The 24,233-nt window shown below is 35.8% G+C and overlaps 2 protein-coding genes and 1 pseudogene across 10 annotated transcripts in view; 2 read left to right on the top strand and 1 right to left on the bottom strand.

Moving 5' to 3' along the window:
- The window catches only part of Nup62cl (nucleoporin 62 C-terminal like), a 77,839-nt gene extending 60,031 nt beyond the window's left edge, over positions 1-17,808 (top strand). For both annotated transcript variants that reach the window (XM_047536089.1, XM_047536090.1), the window contains exon 9: positions 17,057-17,808. In XM_047536089.1, the coding sequence (XP_047392045.1) occupies positions 17,057-17,151 (95 nt within the window). In that variant the 3' untranslated portion in view covers positions 17,152-17,808. The remainder of the gene's footprint in view (positions 1-17,056) is intronic.
- LOC124972018 (vimentin-like) lies at positions 9,025-10,416 on the bottom strand (annotated as a pseudogene).
- Positions 17,809-22,716: 4,908 nt separating the features above from the next.
- Rbm41 (RNA binding motif protein 41) overlaps positions 22,717-24,233 on the top strand; it is a 68,258-nt gene continuing 66,741 nt past the window's right edge. For 7 of the 8 annotated variants that reach the window (XR_007106395.1, XR_007106397.1, XR_007106398.1 and 4 more), the window contains exon 1: positions 22,717-22,756. Coding sequence is in view for 2 of the 8 variants with exons in the window: in XM_047535787.1 (XP_047391743.1) it covers positions 22,749-22,756 (8 nt within the window). In the remaining 6 variants the exon portion in view is untranslated. Of the gene's footprint in view, positions 22,757-23,153; positions 23,221-24,233 lie in introns of those variants that run through there. The other variant, XM_047535788.1, reaches the window with a different exon arrangement.

Genomic DNA, 24,233 nt, shown 5'->3' with positions numbered 1-24,233 from the left:
GTCTTCAGTTCCTGTTAGGAAAGTGTGTGATGGTTAATATTCTCAGAACTCCACTTCCCAAACTTCCTTTTCTATATGTAAATCCAGATTTGAAATACACTCAATACATCTGCAAAATTAGATTTCTCACTAATCCTACTTATGTACATTTTGTGCCCAAGTGAATTTCCTCAAGCTGGAGAGCCTTCCCAGATGAATTATATGTAACATAATTTACATCACTTCCAAATAGCAGAATTTATATTGTTTGTAGGAAAGACAGATTTTTCTGCAAAGCAATATTCTTTCTGTTGGTAACTAAATAACTGCTACACGGGAGCCTTACACTGTGCTGTTTTGGGGCCCATACTGAATGGCCATCTCAAAGATAAAATAACCTGATGATATGTCACCAACTAAACCTCCCCAGATGGAATCAGATATGCTAGTGTTATTCTGAGAAATTCAGTGTTTGAAGGAACAACAAATAGTGTTATGCTGTGGTAGCAATTATTAGTTCAACATAGTACTTTTATTTTATTTTGACCTAACATGTATTCATTACACATATTAATGATGTTAAATAAGATATTTAAATACATTCATACAGTGTATGGTATTTATTCAGAAATTTCACAGCATCTGACAAACAGATGCCCTGTAATAGAGTAAGCACTGTTACATGGAAGTCTAAAGATATAGGTCCTAATATCAATTCTCCTTAGTTTTGGCCTTTGGAGAGTTACTTAACCTTGCATTTTCAATTACTGCTTTATCCCAGGATATCGTGGAAATCAAATGAAGTAGTCTGTGTAGGCATTTTGAAAGCTGAAGTGCAGGCTGGGGTCGTGGCTCAGTGTAGAGCGCTTGCCAAACGTGTGAAGCACTGGGTTTGATCCTCATCAAAACATAAGAATAAATTTTAAAAAGTAAAATAAAGGTATTGTGTCAAAAAAAGAGGAATCTACTTTTTGAAATAAAGCTGCAGTACTTTATAATTGGAAGATATTATTTTAGATGCAGGTCAAAACCACAGAGTAATTGTGACTAAATCCAGAGTACCTACTGTGCGCTTAAGGAACTGTGCTACTTATTGTAGCAGGTAGAAACATCAACAGCACCTCTGCTTTGAACAGGTACACAATGAAGCAGTGGCGTGTGGTAAAGGAAGGAAAACATCTTTAGTTGGTTTCCCGGGAGAGGAAGGATTTAAAGTGAGACTTGAATAATGTTGCCACAGGATGAGTGAATAAAGACCACATTAGGGTGTAATTATTGTACTGTCTTGACCCTGCCACTGCTGCCTGCCTCCAAGAATTTGGGGTACTTTCACCATCTTTCTTTGGCATCCCTTCTTCAAATGTGTTTTTAAATTAATTTTGGGTGAAGAACAGGACTGTACACAAGCAGAATACCTTGTCACCAACTTAATGTATCAATTGTAAGATCAGGATGTGAATTCTTGTGACCAAGATGGGAGTTGTATTTCTCTCTAAGCACTCTTTTTCTCCTAGCAGACATTAGTTACCAGTAAGAACTCAATTACATTTATTGTTACTTTAATTTTAACAAATTGGGTATCTTCTTAAAAGTAGTTATGACTAGTGGGAAGATACTGTTCTTCTTCCCTTCTTTTCTCTATACATACCCATGTTCTCCATATCTCCTCCTCTCTCTCCCTCATTCCCTTTCAGAATGAGAAATGGACTTAAGTATATAAAATTTCCAAGTTTTCAAGATTGTTTTTAAATAGTAGCCTAACCTACTACATAAAATTGATTTTACAGTAGCTAAAACTTTAAAATATGTCATTGGTTTAGTAGACAGCAAGAAACAATGAAGAAGCATATATTGAAAAGCTGAGAAATGACCAACCCTGTCAAGCAGTTAAGAAAACAGTTTTGGTAGAACTGTTGCCTGATATAAATTTGTGGTAATATTGCTTGTATATTGAGCTGAAATTTCTAGAAAAAAATGTTCTGGTTTAGATGTGAGGTGTACCCCAAAAGTTCATGTGTGAGACAGTGCAAGAAGATATAGAGGTGAAATGATTGGGTTATGAGAACCTTAACTTAATCAGTGCATTAATTCCCTGATAGGGATTAATTGGGTGATAACTGTAGGCAGATAGGGTGTGGCTGAAGGAGGTGGGTCCTCCTACCTGAGGGCATGCCTTTGAAGTATATATTTTTTCTTCCTGAGAGTAGAAGCCCCTCTCCCCTCTCCTCCCCCTCCTCCCCCTCCTCCCTCTCCTCCCTTCCCCTCTCCCTCTCTCCCGGTGCCATGTCCTGAGCCACTTTCCTCCACCACACCCTTCTCCCATGATGTTCTGCCACCTTTCCGACCCAGAGCAATGAAGTTGGCTGTCTATGGACTGAGATCTCTGAACCTGTGAACCCCAAAATAAACTTTTCCTCCTCTAATTGTTCTTGTCAGGTTTTTAGTCAGCAGCAAAAAGCTGACTAAAACAAGTCAAAACTTCATTTATGTATGTGTTGGTCAGTTTTTGGATTAAAATTTTTATTGAGGTAATTGTAGATTCATATGCAATTTTAAGAAAAAACATAAAAGTCCTTTTATTATTTACCTTGTTTTCCTCATTGATAACCCTTTACAAAACTGTAGTATGATTTCACAATCAGGACCTTGACATTGATACAACTTAACAATCATTCATTTATTTCTCCAGTTTTACTTGTATTTGTGTATATATTTAATTCTCTATAGTTTTATAACATGTAGGTTTTTATATCCATCACCATAGTCGAGATACAGAACAGTTTCATACCTCCAAGTTTCCTCACATTCCCTTTTATCATCACACCTCCCTCCCTCCCATCATATCCCCCTATCACCAAATTTCTAACTCCTGGAAACCACTAAGCTATTTTCTGCTCCTAATTTTTTATTTCATTTTGACAAATTCTATAAATAGCATCATGCAGCATGTATCCTTCGGGGATTGGCCTTTGTTATTCGTTTAGCGTAATTTCCAGATTTATCTGAGGGCTCGTGGTATGGCTCAATGGTACAGCACTTGCATGTGGTGCTGAGAATTGAACCCAGTGCCTCACACTTGCTAGGCAAGCACTCTACCACTGAGCCACAACCCCAGCCTGCACACTTAGAAACTATCACACTGTTTCCAGAGTGGCTGTACCATTTTACATTCCCATCAGTAATGTTTGAGTGATGCATTTTGTCTGTGTCCTTACAAGTATTTGATGTTTTCATTTTTTATTTTAACACTGTAATGGATGTGTAGTGATATCATTGCAGTTTTAATTTCCATTTCCTTCATGTTTAACAATGTTAAAATTGTTTCTTGTGATTATTTGCCATCAGTATATTCTGTTATCGGAAATATTTGTTTATGTCTTTTGCCCATTTTATTCGTTTTTTTTTTCTTTAAGAGTTTTAAGATTTGTTCATATATTCTGAATGCAAGTCTGTTGTCAGATTGGTGATTTGCAAATACTTTCTCCTAGTCTGTAGCTTATGTATTCATCTTCTGATCATGGTAGTTCACAGAACAAAAGTTTTTCAATTTGATGGAATTCACTTTATCAGTGTTTTTATTTTTATGTATTATGCTTTTGGGGTCAACTCTAAGAACTTTTTTGCCTATTTCTTTATCCCCAAGATATTTTTGTATGTTTAATTTTACAAGTTTTGTCATTTTATACATAAGACTGTGATCTGTTTTTTAAATTTATTTTTAAATTTTATTTGTTCTTTTTAGATATACATGACAGTAGAGTGTATTTTAACGTAATTACACAAATATGGACTATATCTTACTCTAATTAGGATCCCAGTCTTGTGGTTGTACATGATGTGAAGATTCATTATGGTGTATTCATGTCTGTATATATGAAAGTTGTGTCAGATTCGTTTCACTGTCTTTCCTATTCTTATCACCCATCACTTCCCTTCATTCACCTTTGTTTAATCCACTGAACTTCTATTCCCCTCTTGTTTTATGTTAGCATCCACATATCAGAGAGAATGGTTTTTTGGGATTGACTTATTTCACTTAGCATGATAGTCTCCAGATCATTCCATTTACAGGAAAATGTCATAAAATCTTTCTTTATGACTGAGTAATATTCCATTGTATATATACCACACTGAGATTTCATCTCACTCCAGTCAGAATGGCAATAATCAAGAATACACGTAACAGTAAATGTTGACAAGGATATGGGGAAAGGGTACACTCATACATTGCTGGTGGGACTGCAAATTCTTACAACCACTCTGGAAAGCAGTATGGAGATTACCCAGAAAACTTAGAATGGAACCATCAGTGGGACCCAGTTATCCCACTCCTTGGTATATACCCAAAGGAATTATAATCAGCATACTACAGTGTCACAGCCACATCAATGTTTATAGCAGTTCAATTCACAGTAGCCAAGCTATGGAACCAACTTAGGTGCCCTTCAACTGATGAATGGATTAAGAAAATGTTTTTATTTAATTTCATGAAAGATATGAAGTTTAGACTAAGGTCTCCCTCCCCTGTGGATATTCAGTTGTTCTAACACCATTTGTTGAAAAGGCTATCCTTGCTTAGTTGAATTGTTTTTGCATCTTTGTCCAAATTTTAACTATAGATCAATTTTGGGGAGAATTAGCGTATTTGTTATGATGTGAGCCTTCCCATCCATGAACATGGTGTGTCTCAAAATTTAGGTCTTCTCTGATTTCTTTCATCAGCCTTTCATAATTTTCATCACCCATATTACATAAGTGTTTTGTTAGACTTTATACCATTGTACTTCATTTTCTTTATAGTAATTATAAGTGGTATTGCATTTCACATATTCACTGTTAATATATAAAAACAATTTTTGTGTGTTGAACTTATATTCTTTTAACTTGCTAAATTCACTTCTTAGTTCTAGGAATTCCTTGTGAACTCCTTGGGATTTTCTAGCTAGGTAGTTATGATGTCTACACATAGGTATTGTGCTATTTCTTCCTTTCCAGTCCATCTGCCATTTATTTGTTTTTCTTGCCTTTTTGCACTGTCTAGAACTTTTCCAGTAAACTGCCAAATAAGATAGATTAAAAAAAAACACATCCTTGCTTTGTTCCTGGTCTTAGGTGGGAAGTCTTTCTCTTAAGTCTGATGTTAGCTGTAGGTGATTTGTGTGTGTGTGTGTGTCTCCATCCACATGTGTGAACTTATGTGTGCTTGCTTGTGCACAGTAGTGGGGATTGAACCCAAGGCCTTGCACATCCTAGGCAAGTGCTCTACCACTGAGCTGCATGCAAAGCACCTCTTTTTTTAATTTTGAGACAGAATATCACTAAGTTGCTTAGGCTCACCTTGAACTCATGATCCTCCTGCCTCAGCCTCCTAAGTAGCTGGGATTAATGCATATGCCCCTCTGCCCAAGAGCTGTGTTTTTTTTTCTGGATGATCTTTATTGATCTCAGGTACTTCCCCTCTGTCCCTAACTTGTTGAAACTTTTTTTTTTATGAAAAAGTACTGTATTTTGTCAAATGCTTTTGCTGTATTAATTGGTATATGATTTTACTTCTTTAATTTCTGTGGTGGTTTACAGTAATAGGTTTCAAATGCTAAGTCAGCTTTATATATATGGAATATATTCTACTTGGTCATGGTTTATAATTCCTTTTATACGTCGTTGAATTTGGTTTGCGACTCTTTTATATAAGAGATTTTTTGAATGTTCTTGAGATTTATTGGTCTAAGATTTTCTTATTTTGTACTGTTTTTACCTGGTTTTGTTATTAAGGTAATACTGCCCTCTATTTTTTAGAAGAGTTTGTGAAGAATTGGTGTTAATTCCTCTTTAAATGTTTGGCAGAGTTCTCCATTTAAACTTTTCCGGACCTGGTTATTTCTTTTTTTATGGAGCTTTTAAACTACAAATTCAGTTTCTTTAATGACTCTAGGACAATTCAGATTACTAATTGGTTAAATTGTCATAAGATGGTGGATTATTTTTACCAAGTTGTTTAATTTATAATATACAATTGCTACTAGAATTTCCTTTTTATCTTTGTAATATCTGTAGGATATGTAGTGGTATGTACCCTGTTTCTTTCCTGATACTGATGATTTATGTTTATTTTTTACCCTGCCTAGATAAAAGAGCTTAATTAATTTTACTGTTTTTTTTTCCCTCAAAGAATTAGCCTTTTGTTTCATTGATTTTTCTCTGTGGGTTTTTTCTTTTTCTTTTTTTTTTTTTTTGCTAGTTTTTTGGATTGTTCATTTTGAGGGTCCAACCCAGGGGCACTTAGCCACTGGGCCACATTTCAGTCCTTTGTTATTTTTTATTTTGAGACAGAATCTAGCTAAGTTGCTTAGGGCCTCACTAAATTCCTGAGACTGGCCTTCAACCTGCAGTCCTTCTGCCTCAGTCTCCCACGTCTCTGGGATTACAGGCATGAGCCACCACACCGGGCTTTTTTGTGGTATTTCTGTTTGCAGTTTTATCAATATGTGCTCTTATCCTTACTGTTTTCTTCCTCCTGCTTGCTTCAGTTTTTTTTTTCTTAGATTATTAGATTATTGATTTGAGATCTCTTCTTGTTTCTAGTAGTTTTATATTTTAATGCATTTTGTATAACCCGCAGTTTTTTGAAGTCCATTTGTCATCTCCAGCCATTAGTTTCATTAATGGTTATTGTACTATTCATTGTAAAGTTCCATGTTAACAAACATCTGCACATAGATATCCCAAAGGGACCTTAAGTGAAACTTGTCTAAAACTAAACTTCGTATTTCCACTATCTCTCAGGCCTCCCAGATATGTAACTCCTTTACTTTTCCTCAGCTAACAATTACTTCTATTTACTCAGGAATCTTAGGCAGGATATTTATGTTTCTTCAGTAAGTAAGAGTGATTATACTTCTTAACTAGCTTTTGAATCATTTGTTTTCAGTAGATTGCCACTCCCATGTCCCCCTTTTAGGCCTTTTTTATTTGCCATCTTGAAAGTAACTTTGTAGGGTTTATGAAAAACACCAGCTCTTTTTAGGCACCACATTTCACATTCCTCAGTGACAAACACTTTAAAATTATTTTACCTGAAGTTTTTAACTATTTACTTTTATTTTTCTCTAAATATCATATATACTATTACTTTTTAGTTTTATGCTTTTAAAATGGGAGGTGAAGATTCAATGTTTTTATAATCACGTGTGTACACACACACACACATTTCCCTCATCCTCCCAGTATGTATATATCTCAATTTTCACATAGATAATAATATTTGAATTATAATTTTATAAATGTATAAATGTTATTCATGACTTGGCCCTGGAGCATACTATGTTATGTCTTCTTTATTTTACAAGTTTTTGATTTCCTTTGGATTTTGTGTTCTCATTTGCTTAGTTTTCTGCATACTTATCAATAATTCATTCACCAACTCCCTGCTTTTAATTTAAATCTACCTATTTCATCTTGGATTCCTCTCTCCCAGACTCCTCTAATCTCTCTTGTACCATCTGGAATTGTGGCTCTTTTGGTCTACTATTCAGCTAGAGTCTCCCTTCTATAGATTGTTTTCCCTCTACTTTGTTTGCTCTTCAGTTTAGTGGCTCTTATTTCCCATTGCTTGGTTTATTTCCTTGTTTCCAATATACCACATATTCCAGCAGCATCCATAGTAAGTGCATGGAAGGTAAATTTTTGAGACCTTCATGTCTGAAAAGATATTTATTCTACCATCACACTTAATTGATACTTTTGGGTATTGAATTATAGCCTGGAAATAATTTCTCTTGAACTTTATTTTATTCAATAACATCTATAAAACATTAAATAGAGTCACTTAACATCTTTGTTATTTTTCTTCCTGGTCTTCCTCTTCTCACCCTCCTTCTTCCTTCCTTCTTTCTTTTTTTTTTAGATTTTTTTATTAGCACATTATGCTTATATATATTAGTTGGGTTGATTTTGAAAGTCATGTGTGCATGGAATTTGACTTATTCCATTTTAGTTCCTATTCCCCTGTCTTCCCCTCCCCTCTGTCTCTCCCTAGTCTCCTTCCTCTACTCTATTGATCTGTTTGTTCCTTTATTTATTTATTGTGTTTTTTACATATAAATTGAAGTTTCCTGCCATATAGCATGATTTTGTTTTCTGCATTTCCTCCCCTTTCCCATCCCTTTTCTCTTCCTCTTAATCTCCTTGTATTCCACTGATCTTCCCTCTATCTTTGTGCTATCCAGTCCCTCCTCTTTTTTCTGTTTTAGCTCTATCTTCCAACAGGTGAGAGAAAGTATTCAACCCTTGGTTTTCTGTGTCTGAATTATTTCACTTAGCATGATGTTCTTCATTTCCATTCATTTACCAGAAAATGTCGCAATTTCATTATTCTTTATGACTAAAACTCTATTGTGTATATATACTATATTTTCTTTTATCTTTTCATCCTTTGACAGGCATCTGGGCTGGTTCCAATTTGGCTATTGTGAATTTTGCTGCTATAAACATTCATGTGACTGTATTACTGTAGTATGCTGATTTTACTCCTTTTGGATAAATGCCAAGGAGTGGGATAGGTGGATCATATGGTGGTTCCACTCCTAGTTTTTTGAGTAATCTCCATACTGCTTTCAAGAGTGGTTGTACTAATTTGCTGTCCCACTAACAATGTATGAGTGTCCCTTGCCCTCCAAATTCTTGCAAGCATTCATTACTATTTGATTTCTTGATAATTAATATTCTTACAGGTATGAGATGAAGTATGAGTAAAGTTTTTTTTTTTTTTTTTTTTTTTTTGCTGGAAAAAAGTTTTCATGGCATTCGAAAATACTTTATTAAAAGTAGTCTAGCATAAGACTTCTTTGTAAACCAGATTATGTTGTGAACTTTTTTCCTAAGTCTTTTAGGAGTGTTAGTTGTTAAGAACTAGAGCTTATTCCTATTCCAAATCTATCTTGTGCTCCTGAAAAACTACAGAAAAGCACTTGAAAGCCGTTTCTTTAAGATAGGAATTTCTTGTTTTTCTTGCTGATAATATACTGCTGCACTGAGTATATTCAGTTTTTATTCAAGATCATCATGATGCTGAGAAATTTTGTTGATAACCCGTCCATCTCTTGTTTCAACCATCTTAATTAAAAGTGTTGTTTTTGAGTGGGTGTCAACCAGAGGGACTAAAGGCAGATTAGTTTCCCTCAGGTTCAGGGAGGGAAAGTTGAGAAGAGCAGAGAAATCCTGTTCTTACCTTCCAGCAGCTTCCTGTAGGTGGCAATCTCAATGTTAAGAGCCATTTTAACATTGAGCAGGTCTTGGTATTCACAAAGGTGATAAGCCATTTCTTCCTTGATGTTCTGAATCTCATCCTGCAGGTGACCAATAGTGTCTTGGAGTTAGCAGCTTCCACAACAAAGTTCTCTTCCATTTCACACATCTGGTGTTCCAGGGACTCATTAGTTCCTTTAAGCGCATCCACTTCTCAGGTGAGAGACAGGATCTGTCTCCAGTACTCATTCGATTCCTGCTTTGCCTGGCGTAGAGTTAGTTATTCCTCAGTGAGATCAGCAAAATTGGACTTGTACCTTTCTTCTACCTCCTGAAGCTTCTCGCCAGTCACACTTTCGTACTGCTAACGTACATCACACAGGGCAGCTGTAATGTCAGGCTTAGAAACAACCACATTGATTTGAACATGCTGTTCCTGAATGTGTATCTTATCATGTAGTTTCTTCAAAAAGGCAATCTCTTCTTGCCAGGATTCAACTTTATGGTCAAGGTCAAGGCATGCTAGAGGTGCATTGTCAACATCCTGTTTGAAAGATTGCAGGGTGCTCTTGGCTTCCTCTCGCTAAAGCATCTCTCTGCAATTTCTGTGGGAGCCACATGATGTCCTTGGTCAGATTGTCACACTCCACTCCCACATGGGCCTTGTCATTGGTGAGCTGGTTCACCTGCCAGTGCAACTCTTCGATCTCCTTCTCCTCCTCCTAGAGGTACCCCAAATGCAACTTGCCCTGGCCTTTAAGCTGTTTGAGCTTGGCTAGCAGGATCTTGTTCTGCTGTTCCAAGAAGCACACCTTGTCAATAGAGTTGGCAGAGTGGTCAGTTAGCTCCTGCAGCTCCACCTTCTCATTGGTGCAGGTTTTCTCGAATTTGGTATTGATGGCATTGGCTATTGAGAAGTCCACCAGGTCCTGATGAGAAGTCCACCAAGTCCTGTTTTAGTGGCATCCTAGACGTGCTACTCCATAGGTGCATGATCAAGGAGCACATGACATATGCACTGCCCAGGGACCAGGCATATAGGCTGCAGCTGGTGCTGGGGCACAGCACTCTGCCCAGGCTGTAGGTGTAGGTGGATGTGGTATTGTAGTTCCAACTGGAGCTTGACTGGCTCACAGTGCCTAGGCCACTGAACATCCTGTAGTAGGAGGATGAGAACACAGACCTGGAGGACATAGCTACCGAGGAAGACAGTAGTCTGGGTGGCTGCCGTGGTGCAAACTAGCTCTGGGAGGAGGCGCTACTGAGGGCACAAGGGATGTAGGCAATGGGAGCACGGCTGTACCTCTAGCACAGGGACCCTGGAGAAAGAGTGGCAGAGATTGGTGTAGTTTTGATTTGTATTTCCCTGATTGCTAGAGATGTCCCACATTTATTCACTTATTTGTTTGGCATTTGTTTCTTCTTTTAAGAAATGTCTACCTAGGTCTTTGCTAATTTATTAATTGGGTTCTTTGTATTTTTGGTGTTAAATTTTTGAGTTTTTTATAGTCTCAATATTAATCCCTTGTCAGAGGAATAGCTGGCAAAGATCTTCTCCCATTCTGTAGACTATCTCTTAATGTTCTAATTGTTCCCATTGCTGTGTAGAAGCTTTTTAATTTGATATAATTCCACTTATTGATTCTTTTATTTCTTGAGCTTTAGGGGTCTTGTTAAAGAAGTCAGTGCCTGCAATGGTATGATGATGTGTTGACCCTATGTTTTCTTTGAAGAGTTGGGAAATTTCTGATCTAATTCCTTAGTCTTTAATCTACTTTTATTTGACTTTTGTGCAGGATGAGAAAAAGGGATCTACTTTTATTTTTGTACATATGAATATCCAGTTTTCCAAACACCATTTGTTACAAAGGCTATCTTTTTTTCCAACATGTATTTTTGGCATATTTTTCATGTATCAGATGACTAAATATTTGCATTTTTCTTTGTGTCTTCTATTCTTCTATTGGTCTATGTGCCTAGTTTGATGCCAAAACCATGCTGGTTTTTTTACTATAATTCTATAATATAATTTGAAATGAGGTATTTTGATTGATGCCTCCTGCATTCTTGCTCAGGATGGATTTTAATATTATGGGTCTCTTATTCTTCCAAATGAATTTAGGGATGGTGTTTTTCTAGTTCTGTGAAGAATGTTATTGATATTTTGATGGAGATTGCATTGAATCTGTATATTGCTTTTGATAGTATAACCTTTGACAATATTCTACTTATCCAAGAATATAAGAGGTCTTTCCATCTTCCAAGGTCTTCTTGAGTTTCTTTCTTCCATGATACATAATTTTCATTGTAGAGAGCTCTTTCACTTTCTTGTTTAGATTAATTCCTAAGTATTTCATTTTTTGGAGTTTATTGTGAATGGGATAGTTTTCCTGATTTATTTCTTAGCAGAATCACTGTTGGAGTATAGCAAAACTATTGATTTTTGTATGTTGTTCTTCTATCCTGCTACTTTGCTGAATTCATTATCAGTTATGGAAATCTTCTGATGGAATTTTTAGGGTCTTCTAGATACAGGATCATGTCATCAACAAACAGTGTGAATTTGACTTTTTCTTTTCCTATTTATATCCCTTTAACTTCCTTCTGATGTATTTATTTTTGGGCTCTGTAATCCTCAAGTCAAGGGCTGGGGGTTGTTAGGTCCAACATCTTTGTTTTCCTTACCTAACTGCTACCTGTTGTGCCTAGGAGCCTGTAGATCTGTTTCCCATCTCCCAGTATAGGGTGGGATAGACTGGTGAATGCTGACAAATTGTATATTCTATAGTGGGCCTAGTGCAGAATTCTAAATTAGAAGTGCCAGTAGCTGCGGTTTGGTCTTGGGTGACCCTTGGAACTCTGTCAGTGGATATTTGAGATTAGTCCATGCCCCCTGTTGGTGGAGAGATGCCAATTTCTGCTGGACACCTGGGGCACCAGCAACAAAGGGAGCTCCCTCTCCTGTATCTGGAGCCTTTATGTACCAGGCACAATTTTTTTGTGCCTATTTCTGTCACACTGGTCCAGGAAGACTCCAAGACTCAAGAGTTGGGCAGCTGGCAGCTTCCTTCATGAGTTCCCAGTCTCCTGCCTCTGCTTGTGGCTGTGCAGCACTTTTAGATGGTTCTCATGCTGTTGACCCCATTTCCTTCTGAACTACTGCCAGTGGGCCAAGTGATTTTGGTTGCTTTTCACTCAAAATCTTTTCCCACTGACTCTGGGTTCATTAAGATCAGCCTCCCTCTGTATTCCACAGATTACCCCAATCCATTTTTCTTCTTGTTCTGCTACAATTCCTCTCTCTCTACCCGTGTTCCACCTCCCCTGCCATATTAATGCCAGCCAAGCTGGCACATCTCTAATATATTTTTTTCTTATATTATATTCACATTTTCCAATGTTCTGTGTCTGTGGTTTTCTTTATTCTCCAGTATTGAATTTCAGTGGGTTCCCTTAGTTACTTCCCTCATCGAGGAGCAGTCTTCCAGCTTTTGAAATTTGGTGCTAAGGACCTGCTGGAAAGTACACTCTTCCTCTAACCCCCCATGTTCTGAGACCCTTCCTTCCTTCTGCCTTGAATTTTTGAAGATACAGTTCTGTTATCATCTACACTTTGAGGACTGTTTTGAATCTGAACCTCCATATGACCCCTTCATTTTTGTGTTTTATTTTTTTTCTATGGACAACTTTGAGATTTTTTTTTCAGAATATGTAAATTTCAGGTGATCAGATGATATACTTTGATATGGATCTCTGATCTACCGAGCCTGGTATTGGTGAGTAAAGAAACGCATTTTTTTTTTTTCAGTTTGTGGCTATTTTCTTGAATTAGGTTTCTATTAATCTCCTTCTCTATCTTATCTTTGTTCTTCCTGGAAATACACTAACCCTAATGTTTGAGTCCCTCAACTAAACTGTATTTCTTTTCTCTCCTGTTTTTCTCTGTATTTTGTTAAATTTTCTGGGATATATATTAATCTTATTATTCAAGGTTTTTTAAAATTGATCTTTAATTTTTAATTGATTTTTATCTTGCAGGAACTTGTCTTGTTTCTGTTTGTTGGCAGAAAAATCATCTGCAAAAATTAGGTAGGGGAATCATTTAGAAGTAGGTTGTGGAGGAGAGGAAGGGACTGCTTCTTAATCATTCATAATCCTGTTGCAAGCTCCAATTTCAATGCCATTTTGAATTACTTAATTCAATTAATTCCATATCCTTTCTGGGGTTCTAGGGTTTCTCTAATATAAACCAGTTGCAATTATCAAAGTTTTATCTCATTTCTTCTTATTTTTGTCCTTATGGTTTTGTGCTTTTATCATTTTCCTCTTTTTATTTTTCTAAATTCTTTAATGCTGTTTTACAGGTGTTTTGAAATGGAACAGTGGTGAATGCATGCACTCTCTAGAGACCTTAATGATCTTCTTCCCCAGTCTTACTCCACTCCAGTTCACTTTTACAATCTACTCTCAGAGTGATCATCCATTCATTAAAATTCACCAATTTCTGATTGACCAATGCAAATTCTGGTGCTTTACTTAATATGTAAAGTACCCTGTATAATCTAACCTCTACTTTTTTTCAACCTCACCTCTTGTTTGCAGCATTTCTTTTGAGAAGTATTTATAGTTGTTCCAAAACCTAATAATCTTTCCTCTTCTATATTTTTGGATAATTAGTTTCTTTTGCCTGGGGTACCCCACCACTTCATTATCTGCCTAGCAGTGTATTTAAATGTAGTTTAAAACTTATTTCTTCCTTAACTCATCATTCTAGTAGTTGCTTATCCTCTTCTTTGTATCCATACTATGTACCACGTACTATATTATCAGCATTTATCATACAGAATTGCAGATATTTATTTACATATCTCTTTCTGAAAATTTGAGTTTCTGTATAGAGATTATACCCTTATGATTTCTGTGTTTTCAGGATTTATCCATGCCTTGCATTAGCTTGGTGTTCAATATACACTTTCAATTCATTTGTCCTGTGCTATATACACAGTACACCATATTTGGCTTTTGATGGAGAAAGAGATACAAAGTGGAGAGATGTGTTCATGAATATCTTTCAGTGTTATTAAATATTCTACACTTTAATGGCTGCTAAATATTTTATTACATGGATCTGCTGTGGTTTTTAAATTAATAGCCTATTGCCAAATATTGATTGATGTTTCCAAATTTTTCTTTTTTTAAATTGTGCTTCACTAAACCTAAATGAAGGTAAATTTAAGATACATCAATGATTACTAGACATAAATATAATTCTTAGAAGTTAAAACAGTGAGTCAGGAGTAATGTCTGCTTTAAAAGCTTTTGATTTATATTTTCTTTCTAGTTAGCAGTACTGATTTATACTTTCACCAGCAATTCATTATTAGGGTACCCACTCCTTCCAGTACTGCTACTTCTATAATCACCACCACCACCAGGAATCATCATCATTCCTTGCCAATGTTATAGTGAAAATAATATTTCTCTAATTTAATTTGCATCCTTCTGGTTACTAATATTTTTGAAAACTTAAGATGTTTATAAACATATTATATATCATCTTATAGGCTGACTACTTGTAACTTTTGACCATTTTTCTGTTAGAGCATTTTTTTTCTCCTACTGCCCCAATTATTTTTCTAAGAGAAGGAGATATACTATAACAATATTTATGAGGGTACAGTGTTTACTTTGACAGTTAATCTTTATATATAGTGATATTTATGTGTGTAACTTAAAAGTATTAATTATAGTAGAAAACTGTTTGGTTTTAATGATGGAATCTATTTTTATAAACTTCTATAAAAATGTTTGAATTGTTACCAAAAATATTTGCAAGTAGACTAAATTGAAGAAAATATCTATTCCCAAATCAGAATGAGATTGGCTGAAACAGATTCACCAGTTTCTTTTAGGGGAAATAAATCACTTTTTTTTTTTTTTTTTTTTTTTTTTTTTTTTTTTTTTTTGCGGTACTAAGGATTGAACTCAGGGCCTTGTGCTTGTGACACAAGCACTCTACCAGCTGAGCTATCTCCCCAGCCTGGAATAAATCACTTTTAAAAAAATATTTTTAAGCACACAAATATATCATTTGAACATTAACCACTTTCATGTTTGACTTCTTATGCTTGGGATGTTTTTACAAGGTTTATTTATGTGTAACACATATCAATAATTCATTTCTTTGTATTGTATTCTTTGTAGCATTGTATTTTATTTACATACCACATCTCATTTATTGTGAATGAAATTGTTTTCATATTCATCAGTAAGTTTGGGGACAGTTACCATGGATTGAACTCAGGGGCACTTGACCACTGAGCAACATCCCGAGCCCTATTTTGTGTTTTATTTAGAGACAGGGTCTCACTGAATTTCTTAGGGCCTCACTTTTGCTGAGGCTGGCTTTGAACTCTCCATCCCCCTGCCTCAGCCTCCCAAGCAACTGGGATTATAGTAGAGCACCATAGCACCCGGCTGATCAATATAATTTTTTAAAATAATATCAAAATATACATGGCACATTCCCTCCTGCCATACACACTCCCTCCTGCCATACACACAAGTTTTGGCTACTGCTAGCATTTTACTTCTGATGTGATATATAATTTAATATGCTAGCAAAAAAAAAAAATCACTGATGTTTATCATGGGACCAGAACTCGGCAGTAAATAACTTAGTGCAGTTTTTTCACTTAAAGAATGAAAGTCTTTAAAAAATTTAAAGTATGTTAATACAGAAATAGTCCTGGGAATTCAATTAGAATACATGACAAAATATTTACAGTGAAGTTCTCTTAATAACACTGACTTGTGATTCTTGACATTTTTTTGATTTTTAAAATTGTTATAAATGTACTCCTTTACACTTAATATGTATCAATCAGCAAATTAGTAAAATGTGCTTATGTTGACACTTCTGTTCTCAAGTTAGTGGTTTGTCATACTGCTCATTTGTGTTTCCATCACATTAAAAAGGTTATTTAGAGAAAAAAATGCACCATGCAGTTAGTTATTAGAGAAAAAAGGGGAGGGGATTTATTTTGCTAGCCTCAATGTACAATTTTTCTAGGCTTTTAGTAGAGACCCATTATTTCAATCACTTGTTAAAGTATCATCTTGCAGAATGTTTATAAGATAGGATGAAGTATAACACTTTAAATACTGAATAAATATTAGGGCAGTTGACTAGAAAAATTAATGTATGTTTAAGTTTTATTTTATAATTTTTTTCTTTCTTCTTGGGTTCCAGTTGTTGTTTATCCTTTAGTAAGCATTAATGAACACTATAACAAATGACCAAGTTAATTTGTACATGTTAGTAGAAAAATTCAGATTATTATGCTTATTTCAACAGTCTATTTTTACTGGCAGAAAATTACTGTCTTGTGTGGTAAAATTAATGGCACTGTGGTTTACTGCCCCCAAGCAAACTTGAGAAACATGAACTTAAAAAAGTCATTAGAGAGTAACAGAAACGTAAATATACTCAGCAGGTTTATTTGCTTATAGGTAGGTAAGACCCACCAAAATCTATGCCCTCAGTTTAATGACCACCCCATATTGCACTTTTAGGCTGTAATGAGTAACTACAACAAAACACAAATGTCAAGTAGACTGTTATTTGCCCGAAAGCTAGGGAGAGCAGATAAAGTATCCACTATTTTCAAATAGTTTTTAAACAGGTAGGTGAATGTGGTTTTTCTTCCTTATTTTCTAAAACTTTATAAATTGCTATGTAAAGTTTTATAAATCACAGTTTAGAGGAAAATGTATTATGTTTCTGTAATATTTTGAGATCAGATTAATGATTGCGTGACTTCCTCCCATATAGGCATGATGCAAAAAAAGGTGGAAGAGATAACAAAGATTTTTGAGGATTTTCAACGCAAGGAGGAGGAACGCAATGTGAAGATTTCCTTTGACTAAAGACCATATCTTTAGCATACTGATTTTGGATTGTTTGTTTCCTATAAATTCTGATGATGTTGAAGTGTTTACAGTTACTACTTAATCTTCAATTGCAATAAAATGTGCATGCTTTTTTATCTGAATACTATGATATTGAGAATTATACTGTAGTTTTCTTCTCAGCATTAAATAAAACTTATTCCCCTAGTACAGGCAGCAACCTATTAGATATTGATTCGGTATGTGTAATGCATACCTTGTTCTCCTAGATTCCACATCCTTTCACTAATACACATCTTCCTTCTCACTCCAACTAAAATATGGAGAGATGTCTGCCAAAAAGTACATGCCAACCAATCTTTACTGTGTGCTTTTTAGATTCAGCATAAAGTGCTAGATACTGTGAAGCTTCTCTCTTTAATAGAACTTACTATCTAGTTTGAGATAGAATTAGTTTCTATGTAAAAATGAATATAGACAATACAAGGAAGTATGTTATGAATTACAGAATGTATATTATTGAAATTCAGAGAAGGACCAGGTGTATGGTGGTTTATACCTATAATCCCAGTGACTCAGGAGGCTGAGACAAGAGGTTCGTAAGTGGCATTGGCAACTTAGCAAGACCATGTCTCAAGATAAAAATAAAAAGGGCTGGGAGGATAGCTCAGTGGTAGAGTGTCTCTGGGTTAAATCCCCAGTACCACCAATAATAATAAGAAGTAAAATTCAGAAAAGGAAGGAACAGTTAAGGTGAAATTGGTATTTTATGTTTTGTTTTGTGTGTGTCTGTGTGTGTGTGTAGTGTGTGGGTGCCAGGCAAGTGCTGTACCACTGAACTATACCCCATATTTGAACTAGGTTATTTTTAAAAGAGTAAGGTTCAGGCAATTTAATTATTTTTTATTGTATATGTGTCCTGGTATTATATTTGGTTTTAGTCTGATTTATAGTTGTTGGGTTTTCATATTTCTTGATTTACTTTTCAAGAAAATGCCATGTCCTTAGCTTTGGAACATTCTAATATCTTATGTTTCACTCAAGTCATAAATAAATATGATGTTCTACAAAATGAAAATATAACACAAAAATAAAATTAACTACTTTAAAGTGTTTAAGTTACTGGAGCTCAGTTGCCTATAATTACTAAGCTAAATTTCTGTTGTCCTGCCTGCACATGACCATCCTGAGGGGTATATATTACAGGAAGGAAAACATTTTGAAGTGAATGTTAGTGATGGTGATTATTAGTGATTAGTATGCTAAATGCTAGAAGTTGCATGGCCTCTCTTTCATACCCAAACTTTTCTAAGAAGCTACTTCTTATCCAGGTAATTTTTGTTACCACTCAAAATTATAAATATAAAATTAATCCAGAGACTGTTTAATCTTGTGTATGATTTATATAGGTAAATACAACTTTTGAGTAGAATCTTGAGTAATATCTAATTTTCAAGTTCATATTATTACTATTACCTCCTACATACAGATATTTACTCCATTGGTTTTGGAGATTCAATAAAGTAACCAGAATGTAATAAGTTCTATATTCAGTAAAGAGAAGATAGTGTTTTGAAAAAAATTCTGGTTTTAGTCTTCTCTTTACCCAATTAACTGGACAAGTAATTTTATCTTGAGCATTATATTTTCACTAAGAATAGAGTTGTCTCATATTGTAATTATTCCAACTTTTTTGAAATAAACTAGTTTTGAATTCTCCAATGTCTCGATGCTCTTATGTTTTTTTCTCTTCTAGCACAGAGTACTTACTGTAAATTTTAGTAAAATAAAGTGGAAGCTAAAGTATTGCTTGTACTATCTTTTTAAAAAAATTTTTAGTTATTGATGGACCTTTATTTTATTCATTTGTTTATATGTGGTGCTGAGAATCAAACCCAGTGTCTCACACATGCTAGCCAAGCACTCTACCACTGAGCCATAACCCCAGCCCACTTCCTATAAATACCTTGTTGCACTGTTTTCACTGGGAGTTCTAATGGTTTTTTTTTTTCCAGTACGTGGAAGATGCTGGAGGATGGCAAGTGGCTTCCAGAACAATCCAGTAATACTGTTAAGATTTACTGGGGAATCTCAATGTACTGTCTGAAATCTGGTGCTGTGGACTAAATCATTTCTAAGCTTCCTTCTGATTCTGGTTCTAACATATCTAAAATACATGATGTTGAATAAATATTAATGTAAAAGATCAGAAATAATTCATTTTGCCAGTAATGTTAAGGCAACATTTTTGTTAGGCACAGGGATTTTGAGCCCCTCCTAATCATTGTTAACCAGCTAAGATATTAGCTAAAAAAGAACTTTGAAATTTTTAATGTTGACACTTCTCAGTGCACATCCATTTTTGTTCTTTAAAAAGGTGCTATGTTTATTCTAACAGCATTTATGCTATCTCATTTAGGATATTTGAAAGACATGCTCAGTTGTTGGCTCCTAATATTAGATAAGTAGATTCTTTTAGTTTTAACATCTTCTCCTATATTTTGGAATTATAATTGCTTCCTAATGTATTCATCAGAGGTGTGCTGAAAACAAAGTCCCTAAAAAGGACAAACTGTGAAAATACGTCTATGTTAAGGAGGAGCTTAATTAACTAACCTTGTTAAATTGTCAGAAAGACAAATGAAGCATATTTTTTCATTTTTCATAAATTGTTCTGGGAGTGAATTTGTGAAAATGCCTCATGGTAAGCTCCCTGACCATATATAACATCTGGAGATACCAAAGCTTTTTATACTATGTCTGATAACATTTTAAGGTGGGGAGAGGGATGTTGTGAGACACTAAATAGGTATTATTACATAGTTAAGTTTGGGAGAGGTAGAAATGGCCCGATTTTCTATCTAGTGCAATTTTCTGAATTTCCCTTGGTACCTACACTTGGGACTGGCTGCAGTTATATACAGGTACATTGAGTATTTCTCATGACCTTGCTTTCCAGTTGCAATTCCACAGCTCTGTGAATGTGTCTTAGCCGTTCATTCTCCACTCATCCCACCTAGTGGATTTATAATGTATTGTGTATCACTTCAGTACCAATAGACTATTTTTTTATTAGAAGTATACAAGTTTGGTGTGGTGGTGTGATGTTTGCTCCACTTTTTGTCATCTTCCCAGAGGGACAACACACAAGTAACCTTGGTGCATTTTCCCATTTCCTTATCAAAAAATTTGTCAGTTGGACAGTTTGGTTGCACAGCAGAATTCAGCTGTACCACCTGACAGAATTTACCTGATGCAGGCTCTGATGTGACCCACATTTTGTTTCTGCTTACATTCATCCTCTTCTGTCTCTAAGCTACGAAGTGGAGTACACCTGTGTACTCCAAGAGCTCTGTCATTTCCATATGATAGATGTTGGATAACTTAGCCACCATACTCTCAGTCTGCTGGAAGTTCTCTGTGTATCAAGTATAATGTGGGGGTAGAGTTGTTTTGTTTTGTAGCTTCTCTTTGGTGTTTTTTACTTGAGCATGTCGATACAAAGAAGTTTGAATAAGCCTGGACCCACTGGATAAACTTGGAATATTTACTCATAAATAACTACCCCATCACGACTGAATGTTAAAACCATGCTTTTGTTTAGTGCTTTACAGTCACCCTGTTCTTCCAAGGTATTGTCCCTGTTTTACCTATAAGGAAGCTGACAGAGATCAGTTGCAGAAACTTAATGAAACTCTCATACTCTAGCAACTTACCAAAGCAAAGATTAAAGTCCAGGCAGTGTAATCCCCCAAATCCACAAATTTTTTTTCTTCTTTGACTCTGTAAAATAAGAAGGCTGCTCTTTAATTGAAAAATATTGAGTAGGTAATACAGTCATGTGGTTCAAAATTCAAAGGACATGAAAATCCACACAATGAATTTTTTCCTGCCCTTGTTCTTTACACATTTAGTTCCTCTACCTGTGGGCATTCACAACTACTGTGTGTTCTCCCAGAGATACTTTGTGCATATGCAAGCAAACACATTCTTTGGTTTTTGTACAAATAAAAGCATACTATATTATGCTGAACCTTGGTATTGCGCTAGATATATTTTGGAGATTGTTTAGTAATAGTTCATTAAGGTCCTCACCTCCCTTTAATCATATAGTTTGTTGTTGTTGAATGAATGTATCATTTTGTGGATATCTTTCCAGTATTTTGTTGTAAACTCACAATAAAAATAATGCATATGTTTGAAGATATAATGTGTTGATATTAGTCATAAGTATTGAATTACTGCTTTAAAGGAAATGTGCAAACATGAAATAGATCTTTAAAAAATAAAGGGAATGTGCATTTGAATTTCACTAGTATTCAGAGGTTTTACCAGTTTATACACATACCAGCAATGTATTCAGAGTGTCTTCGTCCCATCAGTCTCAACAAATGTGTTGTCAAAGTTTTGTATCCTTCCCAATCTGTTACATGCAATATGTCATTTTAGTTTTAAAAAATAAACTTTACTTTTCAGGACAGTTTTAAATTTACATAGAAGATACATATTACAGTGTTCTATACCTTCACCCAATTGCCCTTAATGTTAACATCTTACATAACATTGGTACATTGGTCACAAATGAAAGAACCTTGTTATTAACTAAAGTGCATAGTTTATTCACATAAACTTAGTTTTTACCTAGTGTTCTCTTTTTGTTCCAGGATCCTATCCAGGACACCACATTACATTTACTTAATCTTGTCTTCCTGGGTTTCTCTTGATTGTGACAGATTCTCAGACTCCCTTTTTTTGATGATGACCTTGATGATTTTAAGGATTACTGGTTGTATATTTTGAAATTCCCATCTCACTTGTAAGTGAACATTTTTCTTTTCACATACTTAAGGATGTGCATTTCCATTTTAGGTTACTAAGAGTCCATGCTTTTAACCACTATACCTCTTTCTTAATTCATTGTAATTACCAATAAGGACATTCAAGGGCCTGAATACACACAGATTTCTGACTTCAAATTGAGAGAATTCAGAAGTACCTGTTAGAACCATTCGTGCAAGCAGTTTTTTCAGACTTCATCTTCATGGTTACAATGCAGAGGATGGACTAGAGGGTTCACTGGAAACAGATCAGATAAAACCTTGAAAGGGAAGCAGTGTTGCTAGGCGCAGTGGTGTACGCCTGTAATCCCAGTGGCTCCAGAGGCTGAGGGAGGAGGATGGCAAATTCAAAGCCAGTATGAGCAAATTAGTGAGGCCCTAAGCAACTCAGACTCTTTCTCAAAACAAAATAAAAAGGGCTTGGGATGTGGCTCAGTGGTTAAGCATCCCTGAGTTCAAGCCCTGGTAACAAAAAAGAAAAAAGGTAGTAGTGTCGATGGGGACAAATCTGAGGGAAATTAGAGAAGAATCAAGAAGTCAAGGAGTTCTAGGTGACTCCTGAGTTTATGTGATGTATATTTGGGGTGTTATCTTTAACTTAAAATATACTGGTCACTGGAAACCTACTTTCTCTTTCCATTCTGTGAGGGTTTGTGCTACTACAACTCCCAGAGGCCCATGCTCCACCACAATCCTCTTCGAGTCTGCCGCGCAGAGTTCTGGGACATGAGGTCCCTGACCTATTTGCCGAAGTTAGTGATAGGGTCCTGTGGAAACATGAAGAGGTAAGGGTTTGTCTAAGTTGCAGACGGCAAGGGGAGCTTTGTTTTATCTTTTACTTTGAAAATGGATTTTGTTACTTTCCGTCACAATTTTGGGAAGCGGTTTCGTGTGAGCGGGAAGACAAAGGAGAAGGGAGGAGGGGAGAAGGGATGGTCGCGTCTGTAGGGCGAAGTTCGGGAAGGGCCGCGACCAGGGCGGTTTTGATAGGAATGCCCTCCCGGCACAGGCCCCAGGAGCTGGCTGGGTGCTGAGGATACTTCCTGTTTCAGACGGACCCACCCAGGCAAAAGAGTGCTGGCTGACATATTCTTTCGCCGGAGAGACCCAAGGACGGCTCCTCCCTGGCCGGCCATACCTCTGCCTCACTCCGAGGGGTGCTCAGGGTGGATGCTTTTATTTGCCTTGTTTGGGTGTCGAGGACTGCTTTCTGGAACCACGAAACCATGTAGTGTTTTCAAAAGTTACAGTAAGAGATTGATACTTTGTTTTACAAATTTGAAAGGAAAACCCAAATGGGCTCTATGTATTATAGAAAAAGAAGGAAGGGCATTGCTGCGCTCGGTTCCCCCTACTGGTTCTTCAGTAAATGAACCTTGGTAGTCATTGTTGAGAGCCTGTGCCTCTTAATTTTGACAGGACAAAGCCTTTTAAAAGGATCCTTATTAAATTACTTTCATATCAACTCGGCAAGAGTGAGCACTCTGGAATAGAGCTCCTGCACCCTCAGTTCCTTTTATTTTTTTAATATTTATTTATTTATTTATTGTGTGTGTGTGTGTGTGTGTGTGTGTGTGTGGTGTTACTGGGGTGTAAAGCCAGGGCGTTGTGCATGCTAGACAAGTACTCTATCACTGAGCTACATCCACAGCCCTTTTAGTTTTATTTCCAGGCATGGTCTGGCTAAATTGCCAAGGCTGGACTGGAACATGGAATCCTTCTGACCCAGCCTCCCCAGATAGCTGGAATTTCCTTGCATCTTTAAGAAACTGTTTCTCATTTTCCTTGTCTTTTAAATTTTTCAGTGACACATCTCATACATGTAAAATAATGTGTGTGTGTTTATTTATTTAAAGAATAACCATAAAGACTTGTATCCAATACCAGTTTAAGAAATAGGATATTGTTGGTACTTTAGAAGTCTCTGTGTCTCCTTCCTGATTTCTTCTCCCTCTATTTTTCCCCCATGAGATGACCACTATCCAGGATTTTGTGTTAATTTATTACATTGTTGTTTTTGTTTGTTTTTATAAAAAGATTTTTCACATATGAATTTATCCCTAAACAGAATTTATCTAGTTTTATCCATTTTCAAATTTATACGAAGTTCTCCATTCCAAATTTATACATACTGTATGAATTTTTCTGTGACTTGCTTATTTGAACTCAACATTTCTTTTTGAGAGTCATGAGTGCTAGTGTATTTAGCTATGATTTATTCATTTGAAAAAATAACCTTTAAACTTAGCAAAAACTTTGGGA

Source organism: Sciurus carolinensis, chromosome X (assembly GCF_902686445.1).
Source record: "Sciurus carolinensis chromosome X, mSciCar1.2, whole genome shotgun sequence".
Taxonomy (NCBI): Eukaryota; Metazoa; Chordata; class Mammalia; order Rodentia; family Sciuridae; genus Sciurus; species Sciurus carolinensis.
Note: the sequence above shows the minus strand (reverse complement) of the source record. Positions and strands in the feature narration are given on the sequence as shown.